Genomic DNA, 23,305 nt, shown 5'->3' with positions numbered 1-23,305 from the left:
GATATTAACAGACCTGGAATAAACAAGGTTGGAAAATAAATCATTTAAGGTGTCAAAACCAGCAGAGACAGGAGGTTATAAAGCTTTCTGTAGGTTCAGTAGGAAGAGCAAGGTCAAAAATCCTAACCAATTTCCTCAAGCTCTGCTTTTTCCCTTTTAGAGTCAAGCAAAATCAGCTAGAAGGTCTGTTGCAGTGCCATTCTCTTTCTGTGAATGAAGCACTTTCTCCAGGAAGAATATCCATCAGCCTTTGCCATCAGAAAATACCTTCTGCCTGTGAACAACTCCAGGCTGGGTAACTCATTGACATTGACTAAAATTTCAGTTTTATCCAATAGCAGAAGAATGCAAAGGAAAGACAGTGAATGGGAAAAAACTTGCTTCCTTTTTATCTCAGTTATCAGGAGACACTCCTCTCCTACGTCTTCTGCCTAGCATCTAAGCCTATTTTCTTTTCCTCAGTAGAGTCTACTTACTGAGCCAATGCCATCCATTAACGTCAGCAAGGAAGCAACAACTCTCTTTTCAACTTCATTCTGAGCCCCTTCTCTCTTTGGACAGAGTGCATCCAGCTCATCTATAAATATAATGGAGGGGCGACTGGGAAAAGAAAAAAAAGAAAAGGAAAAAAGTTAATGTGCTCAGGAAGACTTAAAACACCGAGGCAGAGAAGTGTAAAGCTGTTTATAGAAAATGTCCAGTTCCCAAAAAATTAACAAGCATCCCATTCTTTTATGCAACTCAAGGTTTTAACCTTGAATATGGTGTTACTCAAAGAGATAACCGAGTAAGGTATTAGATAGCCAATACCTTTAGGATGACCTACCAATCTGCTTTTCTGTGGCTGTCCCAAAGACTCAGCACTGAACATACTGATTTCATGAGTAAAAAGACAGCGGTTTTTTTGCCACTTCTACAAATACAGGATGCGATAGTCTTTTGCTAGTGTATTATGAACACCAATCATCTGGAAGTCTAAAGTCTGCCTTAATCTGTCTAATAAATTTGGGCAAAATGCTACCCTAGTCCAGAGGCATGCTATATCCAGTACCAACACTGGCTCATTTAGAGCTGGGTTCCATGTCACAGACTGAAAAGTCTGGATCCAGGTGAAAGGCTGGCTCATGCTTCCATCTGTTGAAATAAGCGTACAATACACTAACGACACAAACGGAGTGATTTGGCACCATCTGTAACAACCCCTTAAAAAGGGTAGTGTCCAAAAGCATTTAATAGGCATACTAGAATTTCACTGCTTTCCTTCTAGCTAAGCTCTATATAAACAAATTTATTTCCTTTTAAAAACCACTGCAGGAAAAAATTACAATTCAAAGATTCTTGCAAATGTTTTTCTTTTAAGAACATTAACACTGGAACCAATACCGCAAGTAAGTGAGAGCGAATAAAGTTATCCAAAAGAACATACCGCAGAGAAGCTTCAGCAAATATCTGACGCAATCTTGATTCTGACTCCCCGTAAAACCTACAATAATTAAAATATTTTAATAGAAAACATTTTTGGTCTTTTCCAGGCAACTTGGAAAATTACTGTTCGTGTGTTCCAAAAAGCCATAGTGCACCCTTTCAAAGTCCTGAAGTATATGCAAATCTACAATATTTCCACAATATTTCCAGAAGAACAAGAAATTAAGTTAAAATGGGACACAGACAAAGATATAATCATCTTGTAAGTAGAAAAAAAAAGATGAAAGGAAAAAGTTTCTCTTGTGTTAGAAACAATTTTAACTATGTTTTTAAAAACCAAACCAAAAATAGTTCTCTGGAGACATTAATCTGTGCAGCATCATCTTTTAATTTCAAATATGCTTTAAAAAGTCACTCTTCTTGCTGCAGAACTAATACTCAATTGCAGATGCAGTTTTAGTCCCCTCTTTAATTTAGTTCATGCCTTACACAAATTTCTTGGCCAAATCCAATAAACCTCTTTTATTACAAGGAGAAACGCAAGCCCTAGTTGAGGGCTTTTCCCGTTTGTTTTGGACTCTCTTGGGCAGGTAGCCCATAGCCAATTCTACACCTATCCAATGGACAGGTGCCAGGACAGATTTTGGGCTAAAATATTTATAGAATTAATGAAAATAAATTGGGTGGACTTACTTGCTTATTATTTCAGGACCGTTAATAACCGTAACGTGAGCGCCAACCTCATTTGCAATGGCTTTGGCAATCATAGTCTTCCCGGTACCTGGAGGGCCATATAACAGCACCCCTCGAGGAGGGGAGATTCCTTTAAACAAGCACATGCACACAAACAGAGAAGAAAGTTATTTGTGATAAACGCCGGACAGAACAACCTGCACTTGCACATTTCACTGTCCCAGTTATTACCCATTACAACTCGACCCCAGCATTAACTTCTTTAACAGACATTCCATTTTGATAAAGTTTTAGGTTTTCAGTGGGAAGTGCACTCTTACACAGGACGTACGTATAAATTTTTAAATTTAAAGCCCAAATGATTCAGCTTAAAAGCAACAATTTAAATTGTTATGTTCACCATTATAATTCTGCCTACGCTTTGTGGTGCTTGTTTGGGTTTTTTTTTTTTTTTAAAAAATTATTGGATTGAGTACCTAACGTCCATGAATATACTTCATTACGCCATTCATGATTCTCACGGTGTCATTATTACAAATTGCCAACATCAGAAAAACACTTTTCTTCAAGACTTCAAAAAATTTCAGAAATATTGAGGCTTGATTCAAGAATATTTACAAAAAGATGAAAAATACACATCAGAAAGATGAATTTGCCTCTTTAATGGCAAATGTTAAGAGCGAAAACAGAAACATTCAGGCACAGAACATAAGGGACACTAGAAGAACAAGTTACTACTGTGTACAGTTAAAACTGGACAGAAACTACAGGTAACTGTATGAAGCAGTATTATGATCTCAGGTAAAGAACAGGAAAAAAAAAGAAAAAAAAAGAAAAAAAAAAAAGTTTCAGACCAGCAAATCAAAATGGGCACAAAGCCAAAAGCAGAAGGTGAAAAATTAGAAAGCTAAAAGCAGAGACAAATGTTTGACAAAAGACTGGTCCTGGCACAAAAGACGCTGCTGAAAGACGACCAAAGAAGAAACATCGGTTGGGTACTGCGATACCAGACAGGGAACGATGCTTGGAGAGCAGGTCGTACCCCAGGGGTGACAGAGAATAACACAGCTGGTGTGGACAGAAAGCCCAAATCTTAGGAACTAATATACTCAGAAAGAAAGAAAGAAAAAAAAAATTTTTTTTAAAAAAATCTACTAACTGACAGAGTGTGGAAATTAAGTTACAGACAGGCTATTTAACAACAGTCCATTAAAGCATGTGCTGCTCCCTCCTGTGGTGGTTCTGGTACTGGCAAGAAACAGAGCTGCGGAGCCAAAGGTCTCACCTCAACTGACAGCCTCGCTCCCTGCGAGCAGGCAAGGACTCTCAGCATTTGGATGGCTACTGAAGGTTTGTAACCAGTGAGGAGACATCATTGTCTCTCATGTAATTACAAAATCTAAATAAGTGCTTTTGAGACTAAGGATGAAGAACGCTGATGCTGAAGCACCACAAAACCATGTGGTGATGCTGAAGTTGGTCAGCAAATTGAGCTGGACCACACACGGGTAAAAGATGCGTCACACCATCCCACTGCCACCTGCCGATCACCCCCAAGACACACGCACCGTAAGAGCCACCCGTGTCTTACGGAAATTGTCCCAGTGACCTCTGAAATAACCTCCTCTCTAAAGCCTACATGTGGGAAGAGATAAAGCACAGAAATAAAAAGCCTCAAAGACACGGTATTAAAGAAGTATTTATAGGCAAGAGCCCCGGCTCAGTGATGCACACCTAGGCAAGTACAACGAGCAGACATGTCTGCTTTACGTACACATCCATTTGTGATAAATACACAGTACAGAGTTTTATCTTTGTCACAAAAATCCTCTAAGTCCATAAATGATGTTAGATACAACCTTATGTACAGCAACAGTAATTGTGTTAGTTTTTCCACCCTGTAATTCCATACTAAACTCATTGAGCGGTTTGAGTAAACAGCCGCAAACATTCCTTAAAATTTTGCAGGAGCCCTATGACACAGAGGGATAAAAACAGCAAAAGAATTGATGTGAGTTTTTATCAACTCAAAAATATATTTAGTTGACTCTATCAAAAAAAAAAAAAATCTTATAAAGATACAAACATCTGCACCTTTGACGTGCCGGAGTATAGAAGTCTTTCCTATTTGCTACAAATTCTGCTTACGGATACCTACATTTTCTCAGACACATACTTCTTTCCTAGTCAATCCTTTTTCACACAAGCTAATCATAACGTCTTCGTAGCATCCATACAGCATAACTGTAAACCAGTTTGACATTGTTTGGACACACAAGTATACCGGATCAGCATTACATAAAATTCAGTGCATATTCCTGGAATAACTTGGGGGTATAAAAAGAAAAAAAAAAAGTCATGTTAAAGAAAAAAAATAGTATCAAATGAAGAAAGCCAGCTCTTAGGCATCATACCGTAACTCTTGAACAGTTCAGGTTGCTTCAAGGGCAGTTCAACTGTTTCTCTAAGAGTTCTGAGCTGGCTGCTTAAACCTCCTATCATGTCATAGGTGACTTGGGGTTCACAGTCACCGTCTTCTGCTATGCTGGTCCTCGTTTCAATAAAATTGATTCTAGTTCTTGAAGAAATGAAATAAAAAGTGTCTGTGTTGCTGATTGCTCCAGTTTTGCCAGTTAGTGGGAGTCCCTCACTGCCCCCTTTCCCAGCCAACTCCAAATCATCCGTGAGCTCTGCACCATCTCCCTTGCTGCAGGTTTCATCTCCCTGACCAGAGTCTTGACCGCTGGCTGCCAGAGCAGAACTGGGTTTTACTGGTGAACCTGGATCCATCGGTTTGCTTGGTGTGCTCATAGATGCAACTTCTAGACTATCATCAATGTCCATCTTGCTGAGCTGTAACGACAAATCTAACGCACTCGTCTCCAAATCAGATCTTTCAAGGTCTGGTTCGTGTACGTCACTGGAAATGGCACCGTCCTGGGCAGTCAGCTCTGCACCATCAGTTCCTTTCACTTTCATCACCACGATGTTACAGAGTTTGCCATAGAAAGTGAAAGCCAAGAGGTTTCCTGGTAAAACTATTTTCCCGTCTATGAGAAAATTAAAAAAAGAAAAAATGTTTTTGTCAGCAAAACATTCAGACATTCTCGTGTCAGAATAATTATTTATCAGGAAGCCTGAGAAGTGCTGTAAATTAATATAACAAAAGGTAATTATGTAATTACAAGGTAATTTCAGGTCATTTAAATGATCCTTTTGCACATAAACAGACTGTACAGTAAAAACATTCATCAGTATCATATGTAATCTCTCATACTAAACTCGCCAATTATTTGAGCTTTTTAAATTTCATACAGCATACAAAGGGAGATTATGGTTATAGTATTATAAAAAGTGAAAATTTTGTATCTGCTGTGTGCCTTACAGATTCACAATATTTCATGTCTAGCCCACCTTCTTTGAGAGTCTTGCCCTAAAAAAGGTAAAGTTTAAACCTTTGCATTGACAAGGAAAGATCGGGAAATGTGATCTGAATGCACCCTGCAGGCACGAAAAAAACAAACGCAAAAATGTAAACAAGATTTGTTATTTCCAAACTCATGAATTTGGAACTCAGTTCACGTTTCCTGCTTCTTAACATAGCAATACTGTTATTAATTCCTAAACCATAAGATTGCCTTTGAGTAGAACTATTTGTAGTGAATGTTTTGAGTAGCGCTACCTTGAATAACTTACCTTGCTTTTTTGCCTTACTTGTAAATATCCATCACTCAATGAATAGCAATTCTGCTTATTTACCACCAACATAAAAAAAAAAAAAAAAAAAAAAAAAAAAAAAAAGATTCAGAGTATGGGATTTTATATTAACACTGAATCGTTATCTTGGTTTTAATGCTAGTATTGCTCAGCGCAAGTAAACTCTGAAGTACCTCACAGCGTCAGCCGGGAAGCCAGTAGCAACCGCTAAACAGCTGTAACTTGAACCAGCAATACGTACAACGGACAGAAGGAATGGAACCAGGACTAATGAAGTTAGATATTTATGGCATGGCAAAATTATTTAGCCCAAAGAAGACAGATCCCTAAAAGAAGTGCGAGTAGAATAGTGTCCTCTAATTTGCCATAAGCCTTTTATTAAGAATATAGCAGGAAACTATTTGCTTTTCTATCCAAAACTTGATCATCTACTACAAAAAAAACCCAAAAATTAAACAGTCAAAAGAGAAGCAAGAAAACTCATACCTAGGTTTCTCAGTAGACAGACAGACATTTCCTCAGCATTAATGGTGGCATCTTTGTCCCTGTGGTAGGAAGAAAAAAAAAACAAAAACAAAAACAAAAAAAAACCCAAAACATTTTTTTCCAAGCAGTAACTACTTCAAAACCAGGAGTTCACACCACTAAGGCACCAGGACGATGAATACCACCCGTTTTACAGTATACTATTTAACCCCGCCAACAGGAAAGATGGATGAGCACTCTACAGACTTCCGATCATATCATCTCAACTCTGAAGGTATTAGACACATAGTAAGAAAAGAAGTGTACGTATTTAATTTTGGTTTAGTTTTTCCACAGAAAATGCTGTAATAAACAACATAATAAGTTATCGTTATAATTTCTTAAGATCACAGATACGGAGCGCACACTTCTCATCTCACCAGGCAGAACGGCCATTGCTACATTTACTGAATTGGAAAAAATACAGATAAGAAATGTCTCTTTTGGCCCTGCAAACACTTATACTCGTCTTTTGTTGATTAAACTGGCGCCTTGAGCACTTGCAAAACTGTTCACATCTGAAGCACTACACAAACCGTGCAGGTGTTCCCCACAATACACAACATTCGCAAGTACTTCGACCTGTATGATGAAAAGCATCAACAGCTGAACAGCAGCAGCACCAGAGGCATTTACAGCAGACACACCTTCTGCAAATAAAAGGATGATCAACGGGGGGAGCTCTAAACCTAGAAATAAAAACCCGTGTCTCAAGCCTACTGAAAGCAACTTGAGGGAAAAGTGGGGTCTTAGGCTAATTTAGAAGAGAGCTCTCAAAATATCAGCACCGTTCCTGACAAGTAAACACACACTCAGTTACACTGTCGGGGTCTGAGGTTGGGGATTGATTTTTTAACCGGCAGCAAAGGCTAAATTACGCACACAGGCAACTCCCCAGAGGTACTGATTTGCAGAGAATGAACTGCACCTGTGAAGTGTCTAGAAACCTAGGCAGCACTCAAATAATGGGATGTTCTGTTTATTATTACAATTTTTATGTTTTCTCTCCTAGAGTAATTCCAGAAAACCTGTTATTTATATGACTTTTAATCTGGTGGTACACATGGTTAACAGTCCTCGGAGCCTGGCTCTTGGCTGGCCAAGAGGGAGAACTCCGGCTCTGGAACAGCTTCCCAAAGAATTACAGTAATCACAAATATTTCAGAAGTTACATGCAGTTCCTCTGACCTCATCCTTAGCTTACATTTCAGTAAAACTCGCAGCTTTAAAGAAAGAATGCATTGCATATCAAGATGGAGCAATAAAAATAGATTAGGTTTCATTATTTAATTTAACGTGGGGTTATTTTTTAATGAAATTGGTGTTTTCAACCACCTCTATAACCAAACAGTATACAAAACTTCCTATAGGATTAAATTAACCGTAACAAAAAGCTGTAAAGATCTAGTTTTTTTCATTTTTTGGTGAAAAGAGAGGCATGGAGGGCAAAGCAAGCTGACACCAGGAAGTCAGCACACAATACGCAGCCAAGTTAACCAGTAAAACTATAATTAAAAATAAACTGGTTATATTACTGACAAAAAGCAAGATTGCCTCACCAACATTTATGAGAGTCAGGATGCTGGAAAACAGCATCTTCCCCTCAAAATGGACAATGACAATACCATGTTTGAAAATAGAGGTTTGACAGGGAAGTGAAGTTAATTTATAGAAATTGAAGTGTTGGGACACTTTCAAAAGTAACTGCAAAATAACTTCATTTAAGAAATAACTATAATCAGATTCTGCATCAACCCAAATGCTGACTCTGTGGAATGTTATGAGAATGACAAATATAGGAAGTCATGCAGCAGATCAATAAACTGCTAATTTCTCAAAGCATTCATTATTTCAAGACAACTGTGATTTGCACCTTTTGCTCCCTTTTTTGGGGTGAATTTCAATTAAAAAACAAAAACATACCTCTGAGAGTTTCCAATCCTAAAAAATAATCCAGTAAATAAAAGCAGAGGACGAAACCACGCATATACAAAGATGTAGTTTTGAAGGGAAGCGGTTAAAAAAAAAATAAATAAAATAAAAAATTCACTTCACTCTCCCCAACCTGTCAGCCAGCAGTTCTCTTAACGACAACAGGACTTTTCAACAAGAGCTTCTCAGACAGCAGTTTGCAGTGTACTTCAGCAAACAGAAGCAACACGGGCTGCTTCTAACCTGACATCAACCCTACAGAGTTCATCAGAGATCATCCTTATCCTCTGCTTACAAGTTTAAACAATCTGCCTTGATCGTGCAGTTAATACACCCTTGCCTAAAGCAAATGCAACACAAGCAGCTTGACCTCTGCTTCAGGAAGCGCCAAGCCATCGCTACTGTTCATTAATTTAATGTAAAATGAAGAATCTCGTAAGATGAATGAATTTAATGTCATTATATTCTCCACAACAGAACCACTCTTTGTTTTGTACAGCAGCTGAGCCACTCCACTGCCCACACAGGAGGTGGCAGTTAGTAGCAGTTTGCCACGTTACAAAACTTTAGTCTTAGTCCTACAGACGTCTGCACATGTTTGACTTTGGGTACTAATTCCATCAAAGCAAGAAAGAAAACCAACATTTCCTAAGAGGTAAGAGTCCACAGAGCAAAGCAGACGCTTCACCGTACGTCACTAGGTTGTAAGAAGTTGCATACCTCAACTTTACATCGACTGCCTCTGCCTGGATGACCGCGCCAGTCACAGGCTGCACGGTGATGGCATCACCTGGATTTACTTTCAGGTTCTTCTGTGTGGTTTCATTCAGCCCAACTTTCCCGCCTGGAAAGCCTGTGGTGGGCCAAGCAGTACAGACCTAGGAACAGTATCCAAGCAAACAACTGTCAGTTGAGATTTCCCCTGCCCCATCTCCAGTCCTCCAGTTAAAGTAAGCAATGTTTTGTTAGGAAAACCATGGGCTGAGGGGGAAGAAGGATTAGGTTAAAAACTGCTGCCACATAGATACAAGTAGAATCATAGAATGGTTTGGGTTGGAAAGAATGTTTAAAGATCATCTAGTTCAAATCCCCCCACTCTGGGAAGGGACACCTTCCGCTAGACTAGGTCGCTCAGAGCCCCATCCAACCTGGCTTTGAACACTGGCAGGGATGGGGCATCCACAGCTTCTCTGGGCAACCTGTGCCAGTGCCTCACCACCCTCAGTGAAGAATTTCTTCCTTATATCCAATCTACATCTACCCTCTTCCAGTTTAAAGCCCTTACCCCTTGTCCTATCACTACATGCCCTTGTCAAAAATACCTCCCCAGCTTTCCTGTAGCCCCATTTAGGTACTGGAAAGCCACTATAAGGTCTCCCCGGAGCCTTCTCAGCAGCTCTGAGTTCTTAAGACACGATCCAAGACATTTTTCAAGAAGGGGCTATAATACACAACACATTCACATTAAATTACCGGGAAAAATCAGCAGCATGGATTTTTTCCAGTACTGAGAATAAAGATGTAGCTACAGTGTATAAAATACGCCAGGCACAAGCTGAAAGCAGAAGAAAAGCACCTGCAGGCAGAAGAACAAGGGCCTCACCTCCTGTCGCCCGCCGGCGGAGGTAAGCAAGGCCGGCCGGCCGATGCAGAGGTTTGCAGACTTCATGGTGCTCAGCGATAGCTGGGCGAGGGCTCTTCGCAGCATTTTGGGAACTTTGTCATCTGCTGACATTTTCAGGAGAAAAAAAAAAAACATCATTTTTTTTTTCCCCCAATATCAGACGAATCCAGGATTTCTCGCGCTCCTCGATCACTGCAGCCCACAAAACCCCTCCGGTCCCTGACGGGAGGCAGCGCCCAGCCCTGGGGGAAGCGCGGGGACCCTTTCGGGGGGAAACCCCGCCAAAACGGAGCCGCGGGGAGCGGAAGCCCGGCTTTGCACGGACTCATTTTTAAACCCTCAGCCCACCCCCGTACCTGCTTCCACGGCCTCGGCGACACCCAGCACCAGCGGCCCCCCCTCGGCAGCGCCTGGGGGGGGGGCCCGCGGGGAGCCACCGCCGCTACCCAGGCCCGCCCGCCCCTTGCTTTTTCTTCTGGAGGAGGCAGCCATGCTTCACCGCCGGCTGCCGCCGAGCCGTTCCGGGAGCAGAGGGCGGCACCGCCCCCGGGGGTGGTGGTGGGGCGGGGAGGGGGGGGCGGCCACTTCCCGCCGCTTCCCGCCGCCCTGCCCCGCGTAGCGCCATGGTGAGGCCGTGGCGGGCGGTGCAGGGGGCGCGGGGCTGGGCGGCCCTGAAGGGGTTGACGGCCCGGCCGGACAAATTCGGGGGGGTGAGCTTGGACCTGGCCGATCTACGCCGTCCCCTCCGCCTGGAGCCGGCCGCCTTCGGGCGATGGCTGCGGGGCAAGTGGCGGGATGGGGCGGGGGGGCGGCGGCGGGTCTCCCCTCAGCCGCGGCCCTGTGGTGGCGGGTGCCGGGAGGGAGCGGAGATCCATTTCCCGGTGCCGGATCCTGACATAAAAGCCGTCATTTTATATGTTAACACCAAATCGCGCCGAGCTGGCGGTGTCTCTGCTCTTCCTGTGGCTGCTCACAGCCTTTCTCACACCCGTGGTAGTTTGACCCTGTGGTAAACGAGGTAAAAATCACACATTTCCATGCATTAACCCTGGCTGTCCTGCGCGACAAGGTTTAAAACCAGAAGGAGCGAGGGCAAGGGTGGTCTTGGGGTGGCAGTGGCCCTTACCCCCCCTGACCTTGCTCTCTCTTGCAGAGGCGGTGGCCCGCTGGCGGGAGGAAGGCCGCCTCGCCGTCTGGCTGCGCGTCCCCATCTTCCAGAGCGGCTTGTCGGCGGCCGCCGCGTCGCAAGGCTTTGCTTTCCACCACGCCGAGCGGAGCTCGTCCACCTTGACGCTGTGGCTGGGAGAAGGGCCCAGCAGGCTGCCGGGGTACGCCAGCCACCAGGTCGGGGTTGCAGGTTAGTTCCAAAAGCGGTTGGACCCATGAAAAGCCCTTTGAATGAGCCCGTAGGGGCAGGTTCAGTAGGAAATCAGCTGCTCGTCTGCACAACCAGCGCGTGGAAACCGCCTGCTTTTGGGTAACTTCACAAAGCAAAGCGTGTTGTTTGTGAATCACCCGTACGGCCATCCATGTTGCTCAAAACAAGCCATTAAAGAGAGATGTTTCTCAAAATGGTTCCCGTTTGAGAAAGTTGTAAACAGCTTGGGGGGAAGAAAATGTAGGCTTAAAGCTTTAAAATTTACCTCGTGAATATTGTTCTTAAACACCATTTTGAAAAACGTATCTTGGCTTTCACCTTGTAGGAACGAGAGGTAGGATTTCAAAGTTCAAGCAGTTTTAGTAAAAAAGTAACTACAAACTTCTGAGAAAAAAAAGTAATTTCTCTGTCCCCTGTCCTTATTGTAGATGCTTAATATCTGCATCTGCCTAAAGTGTGCTTGGGTTAAGGTCTGGAAATGGGGCAGACTTGACCCAGCAGGGATTGTTCGGCACCGTTGGTAGCCTAATTTACAGCAGTCCAAAAGCTGCTTTAAGTTGTGCCTAGAGGTCCACAACACAAATAAGTGTAGTTTACAAACAAAGAAACATCTGGACACCATGCTGTTACCCATCTAGACCTCCCACAACCACATTTGGAAAGGAGTTGCTCTAAAAACCGAGGAAATTCCCAAGGAACTGGATAAGATGGTGTCCCCTTTTTTTTTTTTTTCTTTTTTCTGTACAGCACAGCACAAGGATCTGAGGATGAGTTAACTTGAACCCAGCTTCACTGAACTTCAATGGTTTTACCCTCTCTCAGCAGGTTACAAGCTTGACTAGTTTGTCCTTGGCTTGCAGGGATGTTAATTTTTCACTGAGTGGTGCTAAGACCCGTAAATAGCAATTTGAAAAATCTAGCTGGGAAGGACTCATGAAAGCTGGATTCTTCTGTGTAGCAGCAGGTCATGTGAAATTAAGTTTTGGAAAAACAAAGCCTTCAATTACAAAACAGTGCTGCTGCTATCGGGAGCGGGAGTTTTCCGTTCCAAAGCCAGCAGAGGGCAGCGTGGAAGCCGAAGACAGGCTTGGATTTTTTTTCGATGGACATGTTAGAGCATGTTTTCCTGAGGTATGAAAACCTCACCATTAAAATATGTGGCATTAAACTCGGGCAAGATAATGCATTCTCCTCGCAAAAGCGCTGTGCTACTCCTTGTGCTTATAACTCGCGTGTTTGATGAAACGTGACCAGCTGAAAGGGGGCTTTCCTGAAGTAGGTTTTGCATAGCTGTAAGTGGTATTTAAAAGAAAATCATGTAACAGATGGGATGTGAGCCCCTGGTGCTTAACAGGAAGGACTTAATAGAAGAAAAATCCTAATTTTGAAAAAAAAATCTCAAATAAACACTTGAAAATATGAAAAAAATGCACTTTCAAAGCATAACTTGCTGTTGAACTTTGAGATAAAGTTTGCACTCTGCGAGTAGGAAAAAACTTTGATGCAAGAAAAGTTTTCATAAATGTAGGTATAGGGATTTCAAAATTTATCCCACAGATTTAAAAATTGCACAACATATGATGTATGTATTCTTTGCTGCCACTTTTCAAGCCTGTCCATTTCTATTCGTTGCTGGGAGTTTCTTTAGAAGGGGTAAAGACTTAAGGCATTTGTGCAGGTAAAGAAACAGATTTCTGTGTGTGAAAGAATGACTGCAATATTCTTTTTTTTTTTTCCTCTGTTCCACTCGCTCCCAGTGGATCTGGAACACATTCCAGGAATACACTAAGCAGTGTGGATACCACCTGGTGTGTGTTTATTCCATTATCTTTCTGCTTCAGGAGGGACAGCCTGGGTAGTGGAAGGGCTTCATTCTATTTTTAATTAATTTTATTGAAATATTAGATTATTTAAATACATGCACTTATATTCTGTGTATGTGCCAAACCCTAGGCATTTTTCTTTCCTGCACAAAAAAAAAAAATACATTTTAGAAAATTTCTGCAGTAAAGAGAAGGCAATCTGCTGATGAGAGCCTACATCTCAAAGCTGTGGCCAGTCAGTTAAACACAGGACTTAGTCCCTTGAGCGTCCTGCAAATAAAAAGCAGAGAGAGGTTGCGAGTGGTTTGCTAGCCTGCGGGAAGCCCGCCCAGGGAGCGGACAACAGGTAGCGAGCCTGCATTGCCAAGCAGGCCAGCAGCTGGTTTTTGTCCCGTCTGGAGTTTCCCACACAGCGAACACCGCGCAGCCAGGCCTAGTGCCTCAGCATCATCCGGCCAAGTGATGACAAAGGTGTGAATAAGCAAGGCCAGGTCGTATTTTGCCAGAGGAGATCAGAGTCGCCAAGCAGAGAGTAGCAAGCCCAAGTTACTCACTGGGCTTGGCCATTCTTGTTTAGAAATAGTGGAATATGTGATGTGCCTTCCAACTTACTGCATCCGTTTGTAGGCGGCTGGATTTTCCAAATATGTAAAGATACAGAAAAACTTCTGGTGTATGAAGTGATTCAAGATGTTTCTGAAAAGCATTTCCAAAATTCTCTCCCTCCTAGGAGGGAGTGGTCTGCCATCCAGAAAATGACGTGTTTGTACGTCACGTAATGCGCCACGTAGCAATGGCGTGGGAAGACAAGTTGAGGAAGGAAAGTAGAAGGAGAGGAAGAAAAGTGAAAGTCTTTCTCTTCTCCCTCTCATGCAGTGTAAGCTTTGTAACACGGTTGTTATTTTCGTGGCTAGCTACCTTAATCTAGTTGTCGAAACAAAGTCACTGGAGTTGAAGAGATAGAAGGGCCTCCGCGCACTCATACACGCGCACGATCATCAGCCTCAGGCAGTAAGGGGTTCTGTGTGTAAAACGAGCAGCTGTGTAAATGTCAGACTGCACAGGGAGATGGAGCTAGATAGGTTATGATGGTCCAAGGGATCAAAAGTGATTTAAAAGCAGCTCCCAAGTTGTTTTTCAAAGTAATATCGTGTTCCTGTCTGCTGACGTTTACAATACAAGCAGTCTCGTGTACGCTCATTACATGGATGACAAATGCTTTTCAACTCCAAACATCTTTTCATACACTTTTACATCAGTCACAAATAAAACAGGTAGGATGAAGATATTTTTCCCCTCCATTGCTCATTGTCTGGAGTTGTCTACGGGATTTTTTTTTTTTTTAATAATTTTCTTGCCTATTTCCCAAAAGAGAACGTTCAAAACAAAGCAGTGTTGTAACGGCGATTACTTGGTTAGGTTGCAAGTGGAAACCTTTCCCGAGTCATCCTGGCGCTGGATGATTTAAAGCTCCAGGTATCACGTTTGTAGCAAGAGGCAGAGTTTTTAAAAGCACGGTTCAGAGCCCACAGCCAAGCTCTGATCTCACGGAGCCTAACCAGGTGTGGCCCAGCGAGCTCCAGCAGAGGGGCTCCGGAGTTACACCTGGGAAAAGGAGACCAGACAGCAAATCCCAGGAGGGTTTTTCCTTTCTCCTTGCTTTGGATTTAGGTACCATCTAACAGAGATTCTGGACATCTCACAGGGAATTTCACTGCCAAAAATTACATTCACAGGCATCGATTTCTGGGGAACAGAGGAGAGAAAGCATTCTTTCTGTTTGATTCCAACTGCAATTTCCTCTCTCCAACAGTCTTCAGCAAACCAGTGTCTTTTCCAGAAAATAATCCCTGTAATCATAGCATGCATCGAAAGTGCTCCTTTTGTTCCCTCTTTTAATCAGTGCTTGATTAAAACTTGAAGCTGGACGCTGCTAAATATTTACAGGAAGAACGAAAGCATAAAGTCAGAAGCTGTGGGGAGGCAGATGTGTGACTACCCTCTCAAAGCACATCCTTTGACATATCTTGGAGCAAGATTGGTATTTCATCCTTTAAATATTCCTCCTACACAGAAGTCTGCCATGTATCATTAAAAACCAGAGGATGTTTTCAGCTGGACACTCATTCCTTAACAATTCTGTTCTGTGGAAATACTTCTCCGTAGCATTTTAAATGCATACATCATCACAGAGCTGTCCATATACTCTTCCTCCTGCTGTAAAATGACAAGCATTTTTTTATCATTACCTACTAATTTGAAACCCATGCATGACTGATGTGGAAAAGAGCCGGGTAAGTTGCACCGCAGTACTCGTTCTGCTCACCACAGCACACTTGAAAATCTGAGAAAAATACCTGTTTTAAAGGGAAGACATTTTTAAAGTATGACCGATGAGTGTGACATGATGATTAAAGATGAAAGCACTTGGGTTTTAAAAAGTTGGAAAACTTGTAATCTGTGGGAGAAAGTCGTGGGCTAAGCGTAAGGGCGCAAGGAAAAGCTGAACCTTTCAGTAATAAAATAAATCCAGATGCATGAATCAAGTGAAAGTGTCACTTTTCCACTTGGAAGCAACGCTTTCTGATTAACGGATTGGCTCGGGTTACTGCGCAGTTCCCATCATGAGTTGTTAGCTGTACAGTGTGAGTCCATAGTCAGCCAGCTGAACGCTGGCAGTATATTCAGCCCATTGAGCCCCAAACCTCGTGTATTATTAACCAGAAAACACTCAGGCAGGAGCTGTGTCATGAATTTCCCTGGACGAGGGTTCTTGCCCATCGCGGCTACTCGGCCAGAGTCACTGGAAAAATTTCTGTTATTTGAATAAGATTACAGGCTCGTCTCTGCTGAAGCAAACAGCTTTGCTGGATTATTTGGAAGACGTCTCAATCTTGCATTCTTTAGTTCTGATAATATTAACACAAGTGACTTATTCTTTTCGTTTCTTGTCTGATCTGGAACTTAAACACAGGAAGTATTTATCTTGGTACTGCTAACTTTGAACTTTTATACAGGATACTTAACCTTTTCTTCATATTTTATTGTGTATCAGTTTTCCACCTACAAACCACTTTCTACGATTCATCCAGACAAATCTTGCTAACTGTAAAGTGAGCTTCATTAGGGGTTTGTCGTGCTTTGTCAAAGCATGTTAAATTATGGTTGTTAAGGTAACAACCTAACACTTTTTCTATATTATTTCTCTACTAGGTGCTGTTCTGGATGAAAGCACTGGAAAGGTGTTGGTCGTACAAGACAGACATAAGGTGAGTTTGTTACAGGATTATAAAATAGAGGAGGTCATTTAGATAAGCCTACTCTGTAGTATAGAACAAAGAGATTTTAATTGCTATTCCAGTCCAAAATTGTGATAATTAAGTTACTTCCCTTTACGGTGTCTTGGAAGACATTTAGCAACAGATTGTTGTATTGCATTTGAAGGAAAAAAGAAAAAAAACACAAAACAAAAAAACACAACACTCAAAACTTTGAAAACCAACAGCTTTGTCGTTAATTATTACTGGCAATTGAATCAGCAGAACTAAGTATCCTTTCTGCTTTGAGTTTTCTGTTTTTTCCTGTAACTGGCCCAAGAGGCCCTGATCTTGCGCAGACCTCTGGAAAACCCCCATGGCTCAAAGCAGATTTTGGGAGAAGGATTCTGATTTTGTTTGGTTTCGAAAATTCCAGGCATATCTGTGGCTTTAAATAAGCAGTAACACGGCTGGCCGTGACCTGGAGACCACCTGAGTACAGCAGGTGTAAAGACCATTAATTTCTCACTAACTGAAGTGCTTGGCCTCGCTCCTGAGAACGCCAAACCAGAGAGTGTGAGTGCGGCGACGGTGGCTCGTGTGATGTGGCCTGAGGTGACCGAGCATCCATCGCCGGCAGTGCCTTCCCGCCCCTGTCAGGTTTTAACACAGCAAGTGCAGGAAGCTCAGTAGCTCAGGAGCAGCTGCCTGTGCTGTTCCATTTAACATACACTTAGCTTCCGTGATGCTTTCGTTTGCAAATTCCAGGTGTCTCCAGTACAGTGAGATTAACTCTGATTTTAACATGGACACAATCAAAACGTGCGTACACAGACCGGGTATATTTGGGTGCATCATTTTTATTTTCCCTTTTATGAACACAGAAATGATAAAACTGCATGCTTACCTTTTAGTAAACATCTTAAACAGGTCTCAGAGAAAAATGGGAATTGCACATTCTGCATATTTAGAAGAAACCAGCAGTTTCCTAATCCCGGGAGGCCTGACGTTTAACCTCTTAACGCCGTGGTTTTGTTAAAGCTCACCCGCAGCCATTTTGAGTGCAGATACCTCTGTCCAGTTTTACAGTGAGACATCAGATGCTCTCCTCAGGTTCTAGGTCCAATTCCATACTCGCCAGGCGTTACCTCTGTAGCCTCTGGCCCCAAAACCCAGGAGGACCAGCCTGGCACCACTCTTTCCTCCAGGTCATTCTGAAATGTGGGATGGGTGTATTCCAGGCCAGCTATTTCAGCTTACCTTTCCAGATCAAAGCCCACACGTAGCATGGTGAGTGAGGAAGGTGAAAGGAAAAAACCAATTGTTTCCTACTCCCCTCTTTACAGCTCTCTTTTATTGAGTGGATAAAATTAAGTATAAAAACCTGAAGTGTATCAATATCCATACTTTTCTTACCTGGTGAACAAATATTTAAATATTTCATTGCAAGCAAATTGGCTTAGACGGTGTCTGTTTGCCACTGTCAGTTCCACCACTCATCTCCCTTCTCCTTCCCCACAAAATGAACAATTTCCCTGAAATGGTGACTTTTAATACAAATGATGTTCTGAAAGTTTAAAAAACAATTTTTAAACAGCTAGTGGAGTTTTAAGAGCTGTTTGGGTTTAGTCGTGAAAGGACAATTCCACAGCACAGAAAGAAAGATTTCCAGGAACTGAAAGCAAATCTGAAAGCCAACAGACAAATATACGTACTTTCCATCTGCACTATTTTTAATCTATTACTTTAAATTCTATCCAAGCCCGTTAAGAGTGCCAGAAGAAAACATTTTCCAGTGTAGTAGGTGGGGTTTCAAATCACTGGAAAGCACACAGCTTCCCTTCTCTACGCTGCATGTACAAGAAAAGCTACTTCTCTTTTTCCCAGTGTCCCTTTTTACTGTGTTAATTTCTAGCTGAAGGTTAACTTCTTCCTACAAAAACTTTTAATAAGGAAAGAAATAAAAAGAACAGTACACAGATGTAAAGCTTACAAATCTTCATGCATTTGCAAGAGGTGTAGAACTGGGACTCTTTTGCCACTATCAATAACAGCACCGCATCTGCACGTCGCACTGTGTTTTAAGTACTGAACTTTATTGCAATTCAATAAATGTTCCTGTATATAAATCACACACGAGGGCGGGGGGTTGTACTCCATGAAAACAAACGACAAGTTACACTAAATGGTTACTACAGACACACAGAGTCATCTGAAAGCCAGTGCAGCACAGAACAGTACTACAATCATAATACCTGTTTGGAAGATTAAATATATATACATTTTCTAAAGCCAAAACCATGGAAGTGGAATACATTAGTGATTAAATACAAGATTATATCGTCTATAGCAGCTTTTTTTAATATTCAACTACTCTATCTAGTTATCTAGCAGCAACGTTGTCTAATGACGGGTAGACAGTTTGTATTTTCAATCAGTAGATGCTTTGTTCCGATCTCTCGTACAGACTGTAGATAGCTCTGACCATCACATTGGCAAGAAGAGAGAAGTGCCTACGTAAAGCCTTACTGATGTTTGTAAGAGTAATTACAATACTGCAGCTTCAACAACAACAACAAAAAAGTCATGTGTTAATTGTCTCCTTCATATTAGAGAGTACAAAACAGGCTGCATACTTCATTAATGCTCTTTCCTTCAATACAGACTCTAAACGCGTGGAAGTTTCCAGGAGGTCTGTCTAATCCCGGCGAAGACATTGGTAAGTCCTAGGGTAACAGGTCAGACGTCAGCAGAATTACAAAGACATGAGCAGTACTGAAATACATCGTGACCCACATCGCTCCTGTGACTAATCGCTTCTTTGGATTAACGGTGAATGGACGAAGTGCCATGATCCCATGACCTCATGGTAGTGGGGTAACACTGTGTTCAGGGCAGAGCAGCTTTGTACATATAACATTTACCCTTTTCCACAATTCCTCTGAAGTGAGTGCCTGAAGCCAGCTTAGTTTTTGTAGGCTTGCTGGGTATGCTGTAATATGAGCCAGAAGTGCGGAGGATTAAGGTAATCAGTATAGAACCCAAATAAAACCGCAACGGCGAGCTCTCCGCTCACACTGGAATCCAGGGCAGTGAGCTCAGTGATGTACTGAGCAAAAATTTCCAACTCTCCATTTTTATATGCAAAACAGCAGTAAACACACTTGCTTCCTTCCGCCCTCGTTTGATTTGTTTAGACTAAGAGCTCTTTGGCAGAGGACCAGCGTTAAGCGCAGCGCCCAAGTCCTGTGGGCACCTACTTTCAACTGGAGATGTGAGGCACTTCTGTGTTAAAAAACAACGCTGATGTGAGGAAACCTGTCGTTTCTACCCAGCGTAGCACAGGCGGTGATCACCACTGCTGCAGTTGTGCTCAGAGGTGAATGAACAAGGGTGTTTTCTATGAAGAGACAGAAAATTGTGCTTTTTCTCCTTGTACCTCACCCCTTAAAATTGTGATCCACAGACTGGTTCATTCTTAAGTTACACTGCCGTTATTAGGTAGGTCTTGCTTTCAAAAGTTACCTTTGCTCACCTTAATTTAGCCCCACACCAACATTCAGTTATGAATATATTCTTCCACTAACTCAAAAATGCAGAAATAAAAAATGTTGCCCAGAGCAAGGCAGCAGCTCTGGCAAACTGGGTATGGGGGCCAGGTTTCCTGCCTGTTTCATACCTTAGAAATATCTGCTGGTTTTAGCAGTCTTCCTACAACGGCGTGTGGAGGGCTTGTGTCAGAAAGTTTCTAGTTGGTGCGATACAGCTGAGCTGTGGTTTTCCTAACTCATGAGTCACATTTTAAGTCCTTTTGTTAAACATGGTGATAGAAATAAAAATTATTTGCTTGACAATGCAAATACATGTACCATAGTGAAATGGATTCATCCTTTCAGAAGAATCCCAAACGCCGTGTTTGTTGTCCAGCCAGGCTCCTTTTCACTTCTAGTGACGGAGAGTGGCTCTAGGCCAGGAGATACCTGGGGGATTTTTGTACTGAGGGAACAGAACGACCAGCGCTGACAACAGCTTTCCCAGAGGAATACCGAGTGAGCCAGGGGCCGTCCCTCAGATAACAGGGAGAAGGGCTGGAGCCGGGCTGTAGGGATTGAGAAACACCTGGGAGGAAACAGGCCTCTTGCAGCTCCCCTCCTGCCACTACGTAACTATATCATGACAACAGTTACGATTCTCTGTGTCAACATCTTAGTGTTACAAGAAGATATAAATTAGTGAAGTGTAAAATATAACAGACCTTAATGTTCCTTTTTTTTAATCCTCACATCAAACCTTATAAACTCACAGTCATTCAAGGGACTAAATTTCAAATTACAATGAGCAATTGCGATTACAATGCTTGAAGATCCTGTGATTATAAGTGACAAAATAGATTGCTGCCTACTTCAACGAGCACAAACTGACTTGCACAAGTAAATTTAATAGTTTAATAATGCAGATTAAGCAAAGTGCATGTTTGTATTTGAATATTTCTGAAACTCAAGCCCTAGTGTTTCTTCTAGTTTAACTGTCATTATATATTTTTATATATACACATTTAAATAAAAGGGAAGCAGAAAAAATGCATTTTATCTAAAAGCAAAGCTCAAAGCTTAAATTAAATCCCTCATTATTTCATTTTTCTTATCATAGCCTGCCTCAGCATTCCTCACGATCTCAGCTGACCGCTTTTGTGTAATACAGCCCCTTGCCTAATAATAAAACCAGGTGCCACAGGGAGTCTGGTTCGCAACCGCTGCTTCAAACCAGAGAACCAGAGCAGCCCGAGGCACGCAAAATGCCATCTCTCCAGGGGTCAGTAATGGTAAATTAACATCTTTCCCCACATGCGGTAGCCTTTTAATTAATTAATGCTGTAATAAAGTCACAAACACAAATGTTCTGCAGGCACCATGTATTAACGGGTCTCCAGTGGCACCAAGAACGCTGTAGTACGTGGTGTAAACTTCACCCAGCTCGTTCCGTTGCGGGATGGAAGCTGAGCTGAGGCAGAAGCCTGTGCAGAACCAAGGCCGTTAACATAACGTTGTTTGGCCTCTGCTGAGTAAATCATTTTGCTTAGACACTGCTAGCCACTGTATGTCCAAATTATCTCCAGTATTTGAAACCACCCCTAAAATACGTTTTGCATAGGGAGGCGAATCTCTACAGGGTCTCATTTTAAAATCTGTTTTGCTTTTGGAAGTAAGCCAACACACTCATTTCTTACTGAAAACAAACTAACGGAAGCAGGTAACGATGCAGAACAGCTATATGCATTTACCACTCAAACAAGACACAGCTATGAGTTTACAGAGATTCGGGAAAAGCTGGTGTTTTACCTACTAGTAGTTACCCCAGGCAGGTAGGATTTGACTTGAGCACAATGAAACGGCGGGCTTTGGGGAATTCAGCGAAGTATCAAAAATCTCATTTGGGCTCTACAATTTAAGTCATTATTCAAGAGAAAAATCTTCTCTTTTGAGGAGTGCTGGACAGACGGGCGATTCTCTGGCTGCAATTTCAGCAATTTCAGACCCTGGAGACCCTTGAAGTGACGGCTGCTTTTGTAATGAGGAACGTTAACACTTGCATCACCTTGGCTGACGTACACAAAACGTACAGGTGCAGCATGGACGCAGCGTGTTTTCTGCTCTAACAGGCTACCTGCTCTACTGGGCATATTTCAGATGTCACTAGACTCTTAAGATGCATCTGGAAAAGGACTTAGTGCCAACTTTCACTTTCTGCACACAGTCGTGTTACCCATTTTGTTATCCCTTGTGGCAAAGTGCAGTGAAAGTGATCTGATCAAGTGATCTGACATACGGACAGGCACGGCGGCTGAACCTGGAACTGGGAAGAGGCGAGGAGAGAGACGGGGGCTAAGATTCAAAGGACTGAAAAGAGGGTGCAGGGCTGTCTTGGATTAAGAGATCAGCGACCATCAGAATGTCCACTTCAAACCACACCCAGTACAGGATTACCAAAAAGTTTCTTCCGTTCGTCATTTTGTAGGATATACACAAGAAAGGCATGTAGCAATTAGTTTTGTTCGGGGACTAAAAAATTAGCTTATCCTTGTGCCGAAACAAACAGGCTTACATGCTGAAAAGCTTATGAAGCGGAACAGGGAACGCTTTGAGTTAGAAATCTTCCATGATCAAAAGGTTTAAAGAGTGTTAAGCTATTCTTGTATTTGCTCTTTTCACCTAGGAGACACAGCAGTTCGAGAGGTTTTCGAAGAGACTGGCATTAAGTCAGAGTTCAAGTCCATCCTAAGCATGAGACAACAACACCAACACCCCGGAGCCTTTGGGAAGTCAGACATGTACATCATCTGTCGCCTGCAGCCCTCCTCCTTCAACATCAGCTTCTGCCAGCAGGAGTGCCTGAGGTGCGAGTGGATGGACCTCGACGAGCTTGCTCGGACGAAACACGCTACTCCCATCACCAGCAACGTCGCTAAACTCTTACTTTACGGATACCGGGAAGGGTTTGATAAGATCGATATAACCATGAGAGAGTTCCCAGCTGTCTACACAGGCCTGTTCTACAAACTGTACCACAGGGAGCTGCCCGAGTCCTACAGAAACATGACATGATAGCGATACGTTTCACATTTCATCATCTTAATAATTTAGAATTATCACTGTAGTGTTATTTAGACCATATTAAAATTATCCATGGATTTATTTTTAGGTAATTATTAGAAAGTATTTACTCTATTCTCTGATAAGCTATAGTGATATAAATTATTTTTAAAGGTCATTATTGCTATAAGTGTGCATCAGATTTCTTTTCCTTTACTCTGTAAAGCAAACATAAAGTAAATAAAATAGCTCTACATAGGTATCTTGCAGAAAACAGAAGTGCTATTGATCCTGAAAATACATTTTCCAAGTAATTTTACCTCCACGCACATTGGCACAAC

General features: G+C 42.3%; 2 protein-coding genes across 7 annotated transcripts in view; one reads left to right on the top strand and one right to left on the bottom strand.

Moving 5' to 3' along the window:
- The window catches only part of AFG2A (AAA ATPase AFG2A), a 200,679-nt gene extending 190,270 nt beyond the window's left edge, over window positions 1-10,409 (bottom strand). For 5 of the 6 annotated variants that reach the window (XR_015258386.1, XR_015258385.1, XR_015258387.1 and 2 more), the window contains exons 1-8: window positions 10,273-10,409; window positions 9,896-10,020; window positions 9,013-9,170; window positions 6,322-6,380; window positions 4,533-5,168; window positions 2,119-2,248; window positions 1,427-1,483; window positions 477-600 (exon numbers count right to left, since the gene is read on the bottom strand). Coding sequence is in view for 3 of the 6 variants with exons in the window: in XM_086746254.1 (XP_086602380.1) it covers window positions 477-600; window positions 1,427-1,483; window positions 2,119-2,248; window positions 4,533-5,168; window positions 6,322-6,380; window positions 9,013-9,170; window positions 9,896-10,020; window positions 10,273-10,408 (1,425 nt within the window). In the remaining 3 variants the exon portion in view is untranslated. The remainder of the gene's footprint in view (window positions 1-476; window positions 601-1,426; window positions 1,484-2,118; window positions 2,249-4,532; window positions 5,169-6,321; window positions 6,381-9,012; window positions 9,171-9,895; window positions 10,021-10,272) is intronic. The other variant, XM_086746253.1, reaches the window with a different exon arrangement.
- Window positions 10,410-10,502: 93 nt separating this feature from the next.
- NUDT6 (nudix hydrolase 6) lies at window positions 10,503-23,226 on the top strand. The gene is made up of 5 exons (XM_086746255.1): window positions 10,503-10,699; window positions 11,070-11,273; window positions 16,331-16,386; window positions 19,039-19,093; window positions 22,588-23,226. Exons 1-5 carry the CDS (start codon window positions 10,540-10,542, stop codon window positions 22,974-22,976), a joined length of 864 nt encoding a protein of 287 aa, XP_086602381.1. The 5' UTR covers window positions 10,503-10,539; the 3' UTR covers window positions 22,977-23,226.
- Window positions 23,227-23,305: the final 79 nt, after the last annotated feature.

Source organism: Chlamydotis macqueenii, chromosome 4 (genome assembly GCF_036417535.1).
Source record: "Chlamydotis macqueenii isolate bChlMac1 chromosome 4, bChlMac1.mat, whole genome shotgun sequence".
In the NCBI taxonomy this organism is placed as follows: Eukaryota; Metazoa; Chordata; class Aves; order Otidiformes; family Otididae; genus Chlamydotis; species Chlamydotis macqueenii.
The sequence above is the reverse complement of the archived record's forward strand: the minus strand, read 5'-3'. Positions and strand labels throughout refer to the sequence as shown.

What these genes read in the sequence shown, in the direction of transcription:
- NUDT6 (XM_086746255.1), top strand. Translation starts at nt 10,540, where the DNA reads ATGGTGAGGCCGTGGCGGGCGGTGCAGGGGGCGCGGGGCTGGGCGGCC. An exon ending in CCACCAGGTCGGGGTTGCAG is followed by an intron (nt 11,274 to 16,330) that starts GTTAGTTCCAAA and finishes TTTCTCTACTAG; the next exon opens with GTGCTGTTCTGGATGAAAGC. An exon ending in TAATCCCGGCGAAGACATTG is followed by an intron (nt 19,094 to 22,587) that starts GTAAGTCCTAGG and finishes CTTTTCACCTAG; the next exon opens with GAGACACAGCAGTTCGAGAG.